The sequence below is a fragment of the Garra rufa genome, chromosome 1, assembly GCF_049309525.1.
Source record: "Garra rufa chromosome 1, GarRuf1.0, whole genome shotgun sequence".
Classification (NCBI taxonomy): Eukaryota; Metazoa; Chordata; class Actinopteri; order Cypriniformes; family Cyprinidae; genus Garra; species Garra rufa.
This window is the reverse complement of record NC_133361.1, coordinates 47,395,828-47,414,187: the sequence shown is the minus strand read 5'-3', so window position 1 is coordinate 47,414,187 and position 18,360 is coordinate 47,395,828. Positions and strand designations below refer to the sequence as shown.

At 35.3% G+C, this 18,360-nt stretch overlaps 1 protein-coding gene across 2 annotated transcripts in view; it reads right to left on the bottom strand.

The window, feature by feature from the left end:
* Nucleotides 1-5,729: 5,729 nt before the first annotated feature.
* tlk2 (tousled-like kinase 2) overlaps nucleotides 5,730-18,360 on the bottom strand; it is a 23,472-nt gene continuing 10,841 nt past the window's right edge. The window contains exons 10-21 of one of the 2 annotated variants that reach the window (XM_073841904.1): nucleotides 18,152-18,288; nucleotides 15,487-15,639; nucleotides 15,344-15,410; nucleotides 15,155-15,252; nucleotides 14,932-15,013; nucleotides 13,844-13,935; nucleotides 13,069-13,158; nucleotides 10,777-10,946; nucleotides 10,517-10,652; nucleotides 10,258-10,369; nucleotides 10,052-10,159; nucleotides 5,730-7,177 (exon numbers count right to left, since the gene is read on the bottom strand). In XM_073841904.1, the coding sequence (XP_073698005.1) occupies nucleotides 7,004-7,177; nucleotides 10,052-10,159; nucleotides 10,258-10,369; nucleotides 10,517-10,652; nucleotides 10,777-10,946; nucleotides 13,069-13,158; nucleotides 13,844-13,935; nucleotides 14,932-15,013; nucleotides 15,155-15,252; nucleotides 15,344-15,410; nucleotides 15,487-15,639; nucleotides 18,152-18,288 (1,419 nt within the window). In that variant the 3' untranslated portion in view covers nucleotides 5,730-7,003. The remainder of the gene's footprint in view (nucleotides 7,178-10,051; nucleotides 10,160-10,257; nucleotides 10,370-10,516; nucleotides 10,653-10,776; nucleotides 10,947-13,068; nucleotides 13,159-13,843; nucleotides 13,936-14,931; nucleotides 15,014-15,154; nucleotides 15,253-15,343; nucleotides 15,411-15,486; nucleotides 15,640-18,151; nucleotides 18,289-18,360) is intronic. The other variant, XM_073841910.1, reaches the window with a different exon arrangement.

Genomic DNA, 18,360 nt, shown 5'->3' with positions numbered 1-18,360 from the left:
CTCAGATTTCATCAAAAATATCTTAACTTGTGTTCTGAAGATGAAGGTCAGGTTTGGAACGACATGAGGGTGAGTAATTAATGACAGAATTTTCATTTTTGGTTTAATTTAATTACAACGAATGGACTCTTACTCTTTGTATTTTTATATCAATACAGTACAAGATTATCCTGTTTAAATCAATGTAATAACTTAAGTTAAAAAGTAATCAAAAAGGAGTCTGAATATAATGTAAAATCTGTAATGTAACGTAATGGATTATGTTGCTAACTACAATTTTTGTCATGTAATTTGGAATCGGTAACAGACTACAATTCGTAAGTAAACTTGTATATGCACCCTTTAAAGGTAATTAAGGTACAAAATGGCAGCTTTTGAAAAGCTACCACTCCAGTGACAGCTTTTGTACCTTTTTCTGTAAGTGTACTTATCGCCAGTAAAAGCATAATTAAGTTGGACAAACTTGAGAATTGACAGGACAATACTGTAGTCACCCTGTAGTCAAAAAACTAATCTTTGATCATCAAAATTACATACAGTCAAGCCCGAAATTATTCATATATGACTTAGTTACTTTTATTCAACCAGAAAGTTTTTTTAACCAGAAGTGACACAGGATTCTCCCAAAAGATAATAAAACGATGTACAAGAGGCATCATTGTGGAAGAAAATATTTCTCATCTTTTATTTACATTTGAACAAAATGTGGCATGTTCCACACCCTTTGCAAACTGTCACAGTCAATGGGAAAATCCAAAGTTCTATACCATTCCAAATAGTCCAAGCTGTTCTAAAGCATCCTAATTACCCTGATTCATTGGGAACAGCTGCTTTAATCAACTCAACAGGTGAAAAACAGAAGCTCTCTGCTGTTGGTTTGTGGACAGTCATGGCTAAGACAAAGGAGTTCACTGAGGACCTGCGACTGCGCATTGTGGCTGCTCACAAGTCAGGACAGGGCTATGAGACCATATCTAAATGTTTTGAAGTTCCAGTAGCTACAGTGCAAAGTATTATTAAAGAATACAAGACGTTCCGCACTGTGAAAAATCTCAGAGGACGTGGTTGGAAGCCAAAAGTGACACCTGTGCTGGCCAGGAGGATAGTGAGAGATGTAAAACAGAATCCAAAGATCACCACCAAGGCCATCCTGATGAATCTGGGCTCTGCTGGTGGCAACATCTCAAGGCAGACAGTCCAACAGACACTGCACATCGCTGGGTTCCACAGACGCAGACCAAGGAGGACACCACTTCTCCACATAAGGCACACAAAAGCCCGCTTGGCCTTTGCAAATGCTGGACAAAGAAGACGACTTCTGGACTTCTGTTTTATGGTCAGATGAAACAAAAATTTAATTGTTCGGCCACAATGATGTAGCCTTCATTTGGAGTAAAAAAGGAGAAGCCTTCAAGCCTAAGAACACCATCCCCGCCGTCAAACATGGTGATGGGAACCTAATGTTTTGGGAGTGTTTTTCAGCCGGTGGACCAGGGAACCTAATCACAGTAAACGGCACCATGAAATTGCTTGATTGCTGTAATAGCCAATAAAGGCTTTTCTTTGATTATTGAGAAGGGTATGAATAATTTTGGACATGCCACTTTTTGTTCAAATGTAAATGAAAGCTGAGAAATATTTTTTTTCCACAATGATGCCTCTTGTACATCGTCTTATTATCTTTTGGGAGAAGCCTGTGTCATTTCTCTCCAAAAAAAAAAAAAAAACTTGCTGGTTGAATAAAAGTAACTTTAAGTCAGAATTTGCCAGGGGTATGAATAATTTTGGGCTTGACTGTATTGAAATGTTTTTCTTGTGAAAATAATTTTCTCATGCCTTAAAACAGCTTGAATGCAGCCAGAGCCTCCTGATCCGTCCACTAACTGAATTAAAATGTAGTAAACACGATATAATGACGACACATGGATGATGACTGATAAAACTACGTTTTTACTAGTGGACAAACTCCTGACTCTCCTTACACTGTTGCCGCGGGTTATTAGCAGTTATATAGCAGTTAACGGTTTTGCTCTGTTTAATTTTTGGTTTTGTGCTGGTAATCCAACCGGTGTATTTTGCATGCTAATGATATGAATCTATCAATTGACGTGATTTGTTACTGAATTTTGTCGTAGCAAAAAAAGGGCTGTTTCAAGGGCTGACAGCCTTTGTGAAACCACAGTTTTAAGGAGAAAATGCTAAGCAAAGGTGTTGATTAATGGATTGGCACAAGGTTTGTCTAAAAGCATATTAAAAACACCACATGGACAAATAAACAACATTAAAAAACTAGATTTTCACTACAGGGGGACTTTAACTCGAGCTGTGGATGTTTTTGACACTCCTTGTACTGCTTGGCAATCCAGGACAGGTTCTGTAATGTAATCACGCATGAGATCACTAGGCCAAAGCAAATGTGGGTGGAGAGGTTGAGCTGGAATAGTAAGACAGGCCTGGTTTGGTAAAGCAATCATCCACAGGTTCTAGCTGGCACTTGCCTACATTTGTCCAAAGCAATCCCCAAACGGCGAGTCGCAATGACTGGAAGTCGGCTAAAGCTGTAAACAAAAGTTCTTTTTTGTACCACAGATACATATTATTAGGGACTTTTCAGTGACTGTTCAAGTAGTCAGGTTCAAAATAGTTACAATCCCTGTAATTGATTTTGACCATGAAGTCAAACAGCTGTTGAACATTGTTAAACGGTCCAAAAGCATTTGGCTCAGCCTCAGACTGAATAGGTCAATGATTCATCCAGCACCCATCCAAACTATCTGTTTCTGATTGAAATGAAAATTACAGGCTTTGAGAGATTTCACAACCCATTCCCAAGCACCACATACTGACAAACACACACTTTCTCAGCTGTCAAAGTCTGCAGCTTTCACATTGAATCTGTCTTCAACGCAGTCATTCTGCAAAGGTCGTGCAGTGGGAGCAGTTGCACATCTTGGCGTACAACTGATAAATACTGCAAATGCAGCTTTTGCTGAGGAGCTGAAAGGAAAACACAGACTCAGATGCCCTGAGGTGAGATGCAACCTGGGTAACCGCAGTCTTGTATACGGGTACATCCCGCCCACTGATCCAACGTGTGACAAATAACTGAAAGAACACTGCTCTACCCACATTTGACAGCATTTTAAACCAGCAAATGACTTACAAGTCTGTTGTGAATTGCTCGGCTCTAATAAAAGAACTTGAAAAATCTGTTTTGTTCATGTGCAAGTACTCTGACAAGAAAACACGGTTTTGCATTTTTAGCACTGTGGAAAAAAAAAAAACAGATGCAAGTAAACAAAGCCAGAAATGCTTTATGTATGTTTAATTAGGGACACTGTCATTTATTTGGGAGACTGAAACTTACTAAAACACAAAAACCATAATGCCTTATTTTTAATAAAATCATTATTTTAACCAATTCAAAAATTAACCAACACTAAACGCCCTCTGTTCTATTTAGCCTTATTTTTATTTTGGTTTTAATTTTTTAATTTACTCACTTTAATAATTCAAGCTGCGTTTTTACTCTTATAGTATTAATATTTTAAACTACTTTTTGTTTTTATATTATCATTTCAAGCTTTCAATAGTTTGTTGCTTTTGTCATTTTTATTTGTAATATACATTTCTATTTAGCTATTTTTTTGGTCATTTTAGTACTTCAAATTGTTTCCATTAACTGCCAACATATCGAAATGTTGTTTCTAAGCTGTATTTATACTCTTAGTATTAATATTAGAAGCTAGTTTGTTTTTATATTATCGTTTCAAGTTTTCAAAGTTTTAATAGTTTGATGCTTTGTCACACATAGAAATATGTGACCCTGGACCACAAAACCAGTCTTAAGTCGCTGGGGTATATTTGTAGCAATAGCCAAAAATACATTGTATGGGTCAAAATTATGGATTTTTCTTTTATGCCAAAAATCATTAGGAAATTAAGTAAAGATCATGTTCCATTAAGATTTTTTTGTCAAATTCCTACTGTAAACCTACCAAAATGTAATTTTTGATTAGTAATATGCATTGTTAAGAACTTAATTTGGACAACTTTAAAGGTGATTTTCTCAGTCTTTTGATTTTTTTTGCACCCTCAGATTTCAGATTTTCAAATAGATGTATCTCGGCCAAATATTGTCATCCTAACAAACCATACATCAATAGAAAGCTTATTTATTGAGCTTTCATATGATGTATATATCTCAGTTTTGTAAAATTTAACCTTATGACTGGTTTTGTGGTCCAGGGTCACATATACATATATATACACATATATACATATATATATATATATTTCTATTTTGCTGTTTTTTGTAATTTTAGTACTTCAACTTATTTCCATTAGCTTCTTAAAGTCACATTTCTAAGCTGCATTTAATTTGATAGTATTATTTAGTATATTAATATTTTGAATTACTATTTTTCTTTTTAATTCATTTTATAATCATTTACATATAATTTAATTATTAATTTATAAATAATTTAAATGTTATTAATTTAAACTAATAATTTAAACTATTTCCAGTTGCTAACATTTCTAAATGTTAAGTTTCTGAGCTGTATTTTATTTTATAGTATCATTTTTATACTATTATAGTAATAATAATTTAAATGTACTACATTTTAATAATTTCATGCTTTTGTTATTTCTATAATTAACTAATTTATTTAGAATTTAATTTTATTATTTCAACTTATTTCCAGTTGCCAACATATAAGATTGTTTCTAAGCTGTATTTTCGTTTACAATATAATTTTTTCTTTTCTTAAAATTTTAATGTTTTATTAATTTCATGCTTTTGTTTTTTGTAAATGCATATAAATTGTAATTTTAGCATGTCAACTTTTTTCCTTTAGTTAACATTTCTAAAGGTCATATTTCTAAGCTGTATCTTATTTAATAGTATTATTTGTATGCTATTTTAGTATTTATTAATATTTAATTATTTTTCTCTTTTATTTTAATTTTAATATTTAAAGAATTTCATGCTTTTGACTTTAATTATATACGAATTAAAATTAGTAAATTAGTATTTCGACTTTTTCCATTAACTGACAAAATTTCTAAAGGTTGTTTCTAAGATTAATTTTATAGTATTATTTATATGCTATTATAGTATTTATTAATATTTATTTTTTTCTATTAAATTCTTTTTTATTATATATTTTAATTATAATTTTATTTACATTTTAATATTTCAACCTATTTACAGTTGCCAACATTTCTAAATGTTTGTTTAAGTTTATGCGCTGTAATTTTATAGTATTTTTTTATAGTAATAATTTGAGCTATAATTAGTTTTTATATATTAATTTTAAAGTTTCAATTTTATGCTTATGCTTTATATAGTTTATAAAAATAACTATATATTTCTATTTCACTTTTTTTTTTTTTGGTTTTAATTTTGCAATTTTAGTTATTCAACTTATTTGATTTCCATTAGTTGCAAAGACAATATTTCTAAATGTTAAGCATCTCACCAGTATTGTATTTTACAGTTATTTAAATACTGTTATACCATTTATTAATATTTGAATTAGCTTTTATTTTTTTATATTTTAATTTGAAAGTTTAACTTTCGGGCTTTTGAAATATTTCCATTTACAGTATTACAACTCAGGAAAAATATCCAATTCAAACTTTTTTTTTTTTTTTTTTTTTTTTTAGACAGTATCTGTAAACATCAAGCCATTCAGAAGTTAAATAAAGCAGACAACACGATATAGTAATAACCAATAGTATTTAATGATCGCTCCAACTTTTGCCCTGTACCCCTGAACTAGCTCCGCCCCCTCTAGAGAGTTCTTTCCCACAAACAGTAAAACAGGATCAGGCAATCAGCCATATCACCAGACCTAAACATATATGACTGTGTGTAATTTTCCAATGCATGTGTATCCGTGTGTTTCTATGTGAGGCACAACACTTTTAATCAATGAAAAATAAAATCTAACTTCATCTCATTTTTCAACGTTAGATTCTGTCCAAAGACACAATGAGAAACAAGAACATACTTAGGGGGGACGGGACGGAACGGTACGGGTTGGGGAGGTGGAAGAGGGGGGAATCAGTTAGTGTCGCTAAATCTATAAAAAAAAAAAAAAAAAAAAAAAATTCCTAAAAATTCATTTTCATAACAGCATAAAGCAAAAAAAGAAAAAAGAAAAAGAAAATAAAAACACTCAAGTCAAACAGCACCACCTACTGGTAGAGCTCAGCTTTGGTCATAGAATAGGGGTGAAAGTGAGCAGGACATGTAGACAAAAAAATCTGGGCTAGACCTGTCACACAGTACAAACATCTGATTCCAGGCATAGAAGATCAGCTAACCTAGAGGTCCTGATGCTGATTTGGCCTCAGCAATTATTATGTTCAGAAAGGCGTTTAAACTAGGGTTAACTATTGTCCAAATGAACCCACTGACAGTATTGCTTCCAAAAGTTCATAGATCCGTTCCAAAGGCAAAAAAAAGGATAGGAGATAGAGAGAGAAAGATGGGCCGGGACGGGCTGTGTGTCAGCAGGGAGTGTCTCCAAATTCTTTAGGAATATCGTACACGTGAATGCACATTAGTATGAGCAGGCTTGTCCCCTCAACGGTGTTGCCACGTAAGAAAAATCAAGCTGACCTCATTATAAATGTGTGTTTATATGTGTGTGTTGTGGGGTGCAGGGCATATACCAGTCTCTTCCACCTGTCTGAGCCGTCGCAGTTCGGTCCGTCTCACTCTCACTCGCTCGTGGGGCTCTTTTCAGTCCCCTCCCATCCGAAGAATAAAATAAAACAAAACAAATCAACCCTCCAGATCCCTGGGAAGGGAAAAAGAGTGGAGGGGGATGTGTTTCGACTCCATCCCTCTCTTACCCTTTCTTCCCGTTCCCTTGCTCAGCAGGTAAGGGGTTCGAGACCCCTTCCAGTGCGCTGCAGAGAGGGGCGGGGCAAAATGCAAATGCCCCACACCACCTGCTCCGGTCAAAAGTAGCGAGGATGGGCGGGGCTCTCAATTTGAGGCGCTGCTGTTGGAGGAGCTGGAGGTGGAGGCGACGGCCATGCTGGAGTTACCAGTGGCGGCCACTGACTTGCGTATGTGCGGGAGGAGGTAGGGATCACTGGCCAGCTGGTGAACATCGATGCGATCCTCTTTGCGGTACACCAGACATCTGCGAATGAAGGCCTGGAGTAGACAAGAAAAGTTTATCCTAACATGTTGCAGTAGAAAAGCATCAACAGCCATGTGTGAAAGTAGTTAAGGTTTGTGCAAATTATCTAAAAATCATACAGAACCTATATTTTGAATAAAAGGAGACAGACAATAAACATGTTTTAGAGACATGAGCAAATATTAGGCAATCTGAGTCACTACGCGAATAGTCATTATTATGACAAGTCTCCTAGCAACACAAAACCACATTAAATGACAGAATCCCACAACCTCACTTGTGCCACTAAATTGAGCACAGCATTTGGTTTTGAGCAAGCTGCTTGCTGAAAGGTTAACATGGGACAAACAGAGCAATAGAAGGGAAGAAAACACCAAGAAAGACATTTTTACAATGATCAGAAGTATGTTTCATTTAATACAATAATCGAAATAATGAAATGATTGTGACCACAAAATATTAAAGCTGAATAAATAAGCCTTGCATTGATGTATGGTTTGTTAGGATAGGATAATATTTGGTCAAGACACAACTATTTGAAAAAAATGGAATCTGAGGGTGCAAAAAAAAAAAAAAAAAAATTCAAATCAAAATACTGAAAAAAAAAAAAAAAATATTGCCTTTAAAGTTGTCCAAATGTAAGTTCTTAGCAATGCATATTACTAATCAAAAACTTTAAGGTTTAATATATTTATGGTAGGATGATCCTAATGTTTTTTAGCGTAAAATAAAAATCGATAATTTTGACCCATACGATGTATTGTTGGCTACTGCTACAAATATACCTGTGCTATTTATGACTTGATTTGTGGTTACTCCCATGAAAAAAAGTAAAAAAAAAAAAAAAAAAGCACATACCGAATTATTACTAAATTAGTATTTTTTACTAAATTACACATTATCATTCAAAAGTTTGGGGTTGGTAAATTATTATTATTATATTATTTTTTTATTAGTTTCTTTTGCACATCAAGGCTACATTTCCTTGAATATATATAAAAAATTTATAATAAAAAAATCCTACTACAATTTTAAAATCACTGTTGTCAAGTTCAATATTTTATAAAAATATAACTTAACCCTGTGATGGTAAATCAGAAATTATTCTAATATGCTGATTTGTGTTCAAGAAACATTTATCATCAATGCTGAAAAATGTTAAAAGTGTGATAAGTTACATTTTTTCAGATTTCTATACTAAAAAAAAGAACAGAAATATATTTGTGACATTAACACAATTTAATTTGTCCTTGCTGAAAAAAAGCATTAATAAAAAACATTTTATTATTATTATCAGCATTTAAAACAGTGGAGTACAATTTTTCAGGATTCTTTGAATAGAAAGATCCAAAGATCAGCCTTGATCTTATAAATGCTGTTCTTCTAAACTTCCAATTCATCAAAGAAACCAAAAAAGGAAATTCTACATGGCTGTTTTCAACTTAATAATAATAATAATAATAATAATAATAATAACAACAACAACAACAACAACAACAACAACAACAACAACAACAGTTTCTTGAACAGCAAATCAGCATATTAGAATGATTTCTGAAGGATCATCACGTGACACTGAAGACACATCATGATGACGCTGTAAATGTAGCATTGAAATGACAGGAATAAATTACATTTTTAAAAATATTCAAATTGAAAAGAGTCACTTTAAATACAATTCAAAATTGTACTGTTTTGCTGTACTTTGGATCAAATAAATGCAGGATTGGTAAAGCAGAAGAGACTCGTTTAAAAAACATTAAAGATCTTACTGTTCAAAAACTTGTGACTGGTAGGTGTCTATTATTTATGGGTCGGAAATAAGGGCTTGTGGCAAAAATGCCACCAAAATGAAAAAAGTGCCCTATAAATGAAAGACAAATGGACAAAATATCCTCCTGCACAATTAAACAACATATTACCTCATATGAAAATGAAATTAAATGTGCCAATTCGTGGAATTACATTTAGATTCGTCACACTGCACCAGATTGCTTTTGCGTGCCGTTTTGTGCAGCATTGAGCCTTATAACCAATCAAACATTTCTGCTGAACTTCAGAATGCACTGGCCAATCAGAGGCATCTAGATTAGTCAGAGCTGAAAACGCCAGAGCTGTTGATGAGTGTGCACGCTTGCGAATTCCCTCATCATAAACAACACAGTGTAGATACGATGTAATTAAGAGATTAATTTCGTAGCTTTAGTGATCATAACGGGTTTTTGCATAACTTGTGCCAGACTAGGCGAACATCATGTTTGTCTGTGACGCCAGAATGTGATGTGCCCAAAACGAAACAAAAACTTTTTATATTGTTTTCTATATCAATATTAATAATCATTATTACAATATAAAGAGCAATAATCTACAATAATGATTTTTGTCATAATATTGCAGCCCTGTGAGCTCCTGTTTTTCACTTGTGTAATTTAAATACAATTTTAAATTGTTACTGACCACAGTTTAAAACATTGATTAAAGTAATTGGGTAAACTGACATATTTGACATTGAAGACAACATATGGTTTTTATAATAACAAGGTGATTTAAAAAAAATTGCCCTCAGAAATGTAAGATCAAATGGAAATCAACTCCGGAGGGGCAAATATTGCCCCTTAATGGAAAAGTTAAATATATACACTACCAGTCAAAGGTTTGGACACACTTCCCCATCAAAGAGAATGGAAAAGTGTGTCCAAACCTTTGACTGGTTGTGTATATGCAACACACTAGAGATTTACCCACGAGGCAAATCTAAAAAGGAGAGATAGGAACCCAGTAACACTCGTTTCATGATACTTCAACAATCCTGGGACTAAACCTCTCCATTCAGGGATCACACCATGAAAGAAAAGACAAAAACAAGAGTGAACCATTTGAAAAAGTACCTTAGCTTCAGGTGAGACTCCTGGTTTTGGTGGAAACTGCACCTCTGTGGCTTTGAGAATAGTGTTCTCCTGGAGGATATCCTGCTGGGATTGATTATGACCAAACGGCTGTGTGGTGAAGAAAGAATAAACAAAGATGAGAAAAGAAACGTAGTGGACAGTGACAACAAAGCCAGTGTCACAAAATGTACATGCGTGTCTTTTACCTTCTTCCCATAGAGGCACTGGTAAAAGATGACCCCAACAGACCAAACATCCACTTTGTTGGAGATCTTAGGTGGCTCTTTTCCAACCACAAAGCATTCTGGGGGAAGATACCTGGAGCAAAGCAAGAGTTTCTGATTTTGGGCTCAGCTGCATATCCAAACTTTTCAGACAATAAACACTTATTGTTAGTCAGTTGTGTGCTAAAGAATGATTTTAATTAAAGTAGTATACAAATCCCAGTCATATCAGACCACTCACCAGTATGTGCCTGCCCCCTGTGATGTCAGCTCCATGCCATCCACCCCGTAGTTGTCATCGTCCATAATCTTGGACAGCCCGAAGTCTGTGATTTTTATTTCTCCACATGCTGTGCCATTCACCAGCAGGATGTTTCCTAGACAAACACACACAAAAAAAACAGTGTTCAGCAGTCTAGTCTTGCATCCCTCCTGATTAAAATGGTGCCAATTCTCATGCTTGGCCCAGTATAAGAGTTGAGTGGTCTGTGCATGTCATACCTGGTTTGAGGTCATAATGGATGATTGGCGGGCGGATTTCATTTAAGTACTTGAGGGCATTGACGACCTGCATTATGATAGATCGGGCCTCTTTCTCCGACATTAGCTTGTGCTGCTTCAGGTAGAAATCCAGATCGTTCCCTTCACAGTACTCCAGAACAGTGCAGAATCTAGAAACAATACCACATAAAGAAGACAAGACCTTTCATTTCTTAACTTTAAAGCACTCACTCCTGAATTGAAAGTTCCTGATAAACTACTCGGCCCCATGTCATCCAAAGCCTCTTTTCCACTGAAATTACCAGCAACTTTTTTCCCAGGAACATTTTTTTTTCCCTAGACCTGTTGCTGTCTGCTTTTTAATCGCAGTCTAAAGTACCGTGAAAATTAGGCAAATAACCTGGTGATGTAGGACTGCGCTCCAGTCCCTAAAGTGCAAAGAAATATTAAAAAATACAAGACGTTCCGGACTGTGAAAAATCTCAGAGGACGTGGTCAGAAGCCAAAAGTGACACCTGTGCTGGCCAGGAGGGTAGTGAGGGAGGTTAAATTAAAAAATTCAAGGATCACCACCAAGGCCATCCTGATGAATCTGGGCTCTGCTGGTGGCAACATCTCAAGGCGGACAGTCCAACGGACACTGAACACCGCTGGGTTCCACGAACACAGACCAAGGAGGACACCACTTCTAAGGCTCACAAAAGCCCGCTTGGCCTTTGCAAATGCTGGACAAAGAAGACGACTTCTGGTCTTCTGTTTTATGGTCAGATGAAACAAATTGAATTGTTTGGCCACAATGATGTAGCCTTGGTGGTGGGAACCTAATGTTTTGGGGGTGTTTTTCAGCCGGTGGACCAGGGAACCTAATCACAGTAAACAGCACCATGAAAAAGGAGCAATACATCAAAATTCTCAACAACAACTTCAGGCAATCTGCAGAGAAACTTGGCCTTGGGTAAAGTTCTTGCGGTGGAAACGGATATATTCATGGTCTTTCTTTCTTCAGTCAAAAAATAAATTAAGGTTTTTGTATAAACTATTTTTTTCTTAAAAAAAAAAAAAAAAAGCCACAATTTTTTTAGCCACAAATGCTTGACCTGCACTAGCTCTGTGTCCACAAATGTATGCATTTCATAATCACTTTAGAAAGGTTGCGCATATTTAGTTCTTCATCTGTGTGCTTCTGTTCAAAAAGGTAGGGTAGGGCATTTTGTCCTCCAACTTCAAAAATATCCGGCATCGTTGTTTTACCTTTTTTGTTAAGGGCGTTTGACTTTCTTTGCACGTTCGCCTTGTAAACACTCGTTCAGTACTTTAGCCTACTTCACGTCTGACCTTTCGAACACGATTACATAATGTGCGAAGACGTGGACACAGAGCTAGTGCAAGACAAGCATTTGTGATTTTTGACTGATAGCTTCACTTGATAAGACCATTTATTCCTTGGCTGGGATCATTTAGAGCCCTTTGAGACTGCACTGAAACTGCAATTTGGACCTTCAACACGTTGGCTCCCATTGAAGTCCACAATGTGGAAAAAAAAAAAATCATGGAATGTTTTCCCTAAAAACCTTAATTTCTTTTTGACCGACGAAAGAAAGACATAAACATCTTGGATGACATAGGGTGAGTAAATTACCAGGAAATTTTAATTTTGGAGTGAACTAACCCTTTAAGAAGTGAAGTAATGGAAAACAAAACTGCACCAAGCAAATGTGTTGTCTACAAAACTTTCAAACAACACAAAATTTGTGAAAATGATTGAAAGCTTGAAATATGCTTCTAATCAGAGACAATCATTTGTGACCCTGGACCACAAAACCAGTCATAAGGTTAAATTTTACAAAACTGAGATATATACATCATATGAAAGCTCAATAAATAAGCTTTATTGATGTATAGTTTGTTAGGATAGGACAATATTTGGCCGAGATACAACTATTTGAAAATCTGGAATCTGAGGGTGCAAAAAAAATCAAAATACTGAGAAAATCACCTTTAAATTTGTCCAAATTAAGTTCTTAACAATGCATATTACTAATCAAAAATTACATTTTGATAGGTTTACAGTAGGAATTTTACAAAAAATCTTAATGTAACATGATCTTTACTTAATTTCCTAATGATTTTTGACATAAAAGAAAAATCAATAATTTTGACCCATACAATGTATTTTTGGCTATTGCTACAAATATACCCCAGCGACTTAAGACTTAAGACTTAAGTTTTGTGGTCCAGGGTCACATTTGTAAATTGTTCATAATTCAATAACATTTGAGCAAGTTTACTCACGAGTCTGTGTCCAGGGAGAAGTAGTCATACAGTTTGACTATTCTAGGATGGTCCAGCTCCTTATGAATCCTATATTCTCGACAGGCATGCCTATAAAACATTACACGACATCTTAATTCAACAAACAGTTAAAAAAAAAAAATAGCACTGAGTATACTTTACATTGACAAGAGACTTTACATAGGTTTAAATAAAATTATGGATCATAAGTAAATCTTCAAACATAATGGGAACAAGAATACAAGTATATAAGAATTGACTAATTTCAAAGTTACTACAAAAAGCTCACAAAATCACTTTGATGAATCACAAATGAATGTAACTGTAAAATACAGTAGTCCTGACAACACTATCATTTAACTCTCTACCCAGGTCCTTTCAATTTGTAGTCAAACCCAGGAATCAGGGGCCTCGTGTTTAAAAAGTGCAGAACAAACCTAAAGTGTAAATGATTGAACCGAAAAGCATGCATACAAACTTTTTGAAATGAATCCAAATTGTATTAATATTATTACATGTGCAAATGTGCAAGTGTTCTGTCATAATTACATGGTTAAAACATTTTAGAAACTGTGCATGGGAACATTTTGCGAACTGGCGTATGTTTACAATAAGGATGATTCTAAGTTCATCTTTATGAATGAAGCCCCACATTTCCACCATCTGGTTCAGGAGGAATAATGCATTCTAGAAAAAGCACACTTGGCTCCTAATACTGAATTAGAATATGCATTCGCTATTAGGAAACAAGGATGGAAAAGGTGTTTGTGCTCACTTGTGATAGTTCTCTTTCTTCTCATCTCTCCAGTTCTTATTAAGCTGGTGAATCTTCACAGCCACGTACCTCTGCTCAGTCAAGTCAAAGGCCTGGAGAAACAGAAAATAACAGGAAAAAAAAAAAGATTTTAAATAGCAGCAACAATTAAACTAGCGTTATTCCAAAATGGTTGACTAGTCGATTAGTGAAGATGACCAATTTATCTAATTTCCTTCAACTGTTTTCAAAGCAAAGAATGCATCCCATTTGAATAACCCATGATTTTACAGATCTTTCAGTCATCTCACAGTTTATCAACCACTAGGGATGTAACAATATTATCTTGATATTATCGTGGTCACATGATGATATGAAACGATAGATTTTCCAGGCAAAAATTTTAGTTTTTAAAATATATTAAAACTTCTTATTCTAACATAAAATGTCTTTGACGTTGTGTTGTGGGCCATTATGCTTCGGCACAGTATCTGTCAAATGAACTAAAAACAAGAAACGTTTTTATAAGCCTGTTTTCACTGAAGCTTTCATTCAAAATAAAAGCTTAAAAGTGCAGTATGTATGTATTACTGAGTGTGTGGTTTAAATGCAGTCCAAATTCAAAATCTCTCTTTCAAGTGTAGAAATTAGTAAAGTAGTGTACTTTCACTACTACACGAGTAAAACAAAATTAATATACCCATGAAATATTCATTTTCATTTATTTTACAGAGCAATTATTTTACAATATATGGCTATTACTGTCATTGGAACAACAATAATATACAATCGTTGTTATTTTATTATATTCCAATTTGTTTGGCTTCCTAAAACAGCAGTGTGAATATAATTTAAAGCGAGACAGTATATCACAACTAAAAAAAAAAGGGTTGAGTCCCCTTTAATATTCAAGGAAAAATCAATTCACTGACTTTATTCTGACTTAAGTTTTCTTAGTTCTTAACTATCAAAGTGCATTAGATATTATCGCAATATTACCGTATTGTGAGATTTGGATAATGTTACATCCCTATTATCCACCAATGATTATGAAAACATGTATTTGTACATCCCTAAACACACATTCTTTCCAATCACAGATCTGTTACCTTGTAAACCTCACTGAAGCCTCCTCTACCCAGCAGATGCAAGAGCAGGTAACGGTCATTTAGCGTGGGATGATCTTTAAACCTGACAATTGGAGACACAATTGCACAATTTAAATCCACCACAGTTGTGTTTGAACTTTGAAAAACCTTCAAACGCTCTCTCAAAAACTCTGTAGCGAAACCAAAAAGGCTCAAGTGTGGAAATAAATTTGAAAATGCATACTGGGAGTTATCTTCATTGTGGATTCTTTTGAGCTCTCGGATGTGAAGATTACGCACACGCTCCAACCGTTCCAGCTCCACTTGAATTTCTGCTTCCTCCTTCCACACACAGACACACAATTACATCAAACACATCTATGATAGCACGAATGTAACCACACATGTAAGATGAATGTGACAATATGAATACCTTCTTCAGGTGTCCGAGTCGGAGTTTGAAAATTTCTTCTTGCTCATGGTATTCTGCTAACGATAACCTGTGAGGACATAAACAAATTAGGACTAAATCCAATTAAGTTGAATTCCAAATTCTGACATGACAGAAGAACTTACATCTCGTTCTCGGCACCGTTGCTTTTGCTTTTCCGTTTGTTGGGTTCTAGGTTTGGGGGAGGAGTTTGACTGGCGTTGGGTGGTTTCTTCTTCATCAGCAGTTTCCTCTGCCTTTCTATTTCCTCTCTCTGCCCATTGACTCTCTCCTGTTGTCTATACAAAGACATATACAAAGTCATTTTGATTTTGCATAACATGTTTCCTAATTTCTTTCCACGTTGTTTTAAAGTATCATCATTAATAAAGTTCTACACATTCTCTGTGTATGTTTGTTGAACTTTCATAAACCAATAAAGGCCTGTTCATACAAAGATGAATGTCTGGTAGGTTAATTTCAGCTGGAATGAATAGGTGTTAATATGTCTGTTCATGCTGACACAAACATCTGCAAGCCATAAATGCCACAGATTTTTTTTTTTTTTTTTAATGGTGAGGTGTTCCAAAATCTTTTCCATTGCACTGTGAATAAACCTGGCCAACTAATAAGACTCGTGCTATTGTTCACGCCCAGAGCTGCCATTGCCGTCACATAAAACTATGACTTGGTGGTGCTCATAAACAGCATGCTTTCCTAAGCGAAAGAAAATAGCAGCGGTAGAATCTGGAACAGGCTATCTTTTTTGTCTTTATACTGCTCTCCGTGTTGTTTGATAAAAACCACAGAGAACACAAATATCTCTAAGTTGTTCGAAAACAATTTTGTTTGACTGGCTTTCGACAATAAGCAGGTGTCAGAAACCGAAAGTTGTGCAGTGATTCGCGTACTGGGGTATTTCTCCTTTTCTATAAGCATCACAGGTTGTCAGAGAGTGAACTTGCATTTTCATTTAGCCAGTCTGGTGACTTTTTAATCATATGCAAAAAGCCTCTCAAAATGCTATGAAAATATTTAAAACAACATCAACAACATTATTATTATTATTATTTTTTTTACAATTTTACCATTTCTATCGTGCTTTTTTAATTTGAAAGCAGAGACTGACCAGAAGAGAATAACTAATTTAATAAAGCTGTTATTTTTGTTTTCCTTGCGCACAAAGTATTCTCGTAGCTTTATAAAGTTAAGGTTGAACCACTGAGGTCACATTGACTGTTTTAACCCTTAAACGCACGGATGTTTCACCAATCATTATTACATATTTAGTTCTTTAGCGACCCAGGCAGCACGGATAAATCTCTAACTTCTGCAACAAATACAGAACAATAAAAAAAAAAAAAAGCATATTTCGATACCTTTTAAAACTTATAAGGGTTCAATCTGAGCATATCACTTTACTATCACCATCATCCTCAGAGAGCATTTCCACAGTATATTGAGCGTCTGGCTCATATGCTCAACCATGTTCTCAAAACTATTGTTCTCAACTTCAAAGTCAATATTTTGATCGCTGGCACCACATCCACCATCAAATAACAGTGACATTTATATTTTATTGCGTACAGGAGATGCTCTGCATCAAAGTCATTCAAACTAGTTCAGTTTTTGCTGATGATATTCTTTTGCTTTATGCCTGCGATAATGAGATAATGAAACATCTGGTCATTATTGTCCATCAAACAGTGCCACCTTGAGGAATAAAGGTGAATCGCACATATTGAGTCCTCAGATATTCACCTATTTATGCGCACAAAAAATATACCTACACTATTACAAACCTTGGGTCTCTACCGACTTTTCTTTAGGAATACTAAGAAAGTTGATGTCAACTTAAAAAAAAAAAAACAAGGAGGGAGAGGGTAGTCAATGATGTCCCGGGACGCATGCATTTAAGGGTTAATGATGTCCTTGCTACCTTTTTGAGCTTTGAACGTGTCAGTTCCATTGCTGTCTATGCAGGGTCAGAAAGCTCTTGGATTTCATCCAAAAAAACTCATTTGGGTTTCAAAGATGAACAAAGCTCTTATGGGTTTGGAACAACAAGAGGATGAGTAATTAATAACAGAATTTTCTTTTTTGGGTGAACCAGCCCTTTAAATCCAAACAAAACACAGGCCACTTTTTAGTTGACTATAAGCGTTTACTTTGAATCTGAAACAAATCTCTCTCACGAACATTTCTGGTATTGAATGCACTTTTCAACTGCATCCTGAAATTGTAAAGAGACTAGACAAAATTATTAGATAAATCCAGATATTACTTGAAGTAATCCTGAGATAATTTACTCAATCCAATTGACTGTTTGCCTGCAGCAGAACAAGTGCTGGTAGGTTTAGGTGGTCTATTGTACTTGGCCTCAAGTGTGTGTATTTTGGTTTAAGTGGAGTGGCTTCATCTTGTTCTGTAAGAAAACGTCACTTAACCTGCTTTTGAAAGGACAGTGTTTGCCAAGTTGTCGGTTAGCACTTTAACGCCTGCTTTCATGGTGAACAATTTAAAATACACAAAAAAGGCAAGGTTTCTATAAAAACTGTAAAAGTGATTACATTAAAAATTGTGTGCATCAGGTCCATGTTAGAAGGCTTTGAAGGTGTGAGCACATGAGAGCACCCATTCATTCATCGTCAGACCTGAATGCAGTCCTGAATGGGTCTTTTATGGCCAGGTCTCCACACATATGTGTGGAGAAAAACTGACCATATTCTGTCAGCATGTGTGCAGTGTGTGTGCATGCAACATCTGACTATGCTCTGAAGTTGAGAGGGTGTGCATGTGCAGCTCACGTACTTGACGAGATTCTGAAAGGCGTAGCCATCTGTCCACTGCTCGGTAAATGAGGCTCCGTGCCGTACAGTGGTGAAATGGCCTAGACGTAGCCGGTCCTGCATGCTCTTTTCTCTGCATGCAATTTTCTCCTGCTTGGACTGAAAACATTCCCACAATTCAGCAATTACAGAGAACACTACCATGGACATGCAATGCACTATTTAAACTGG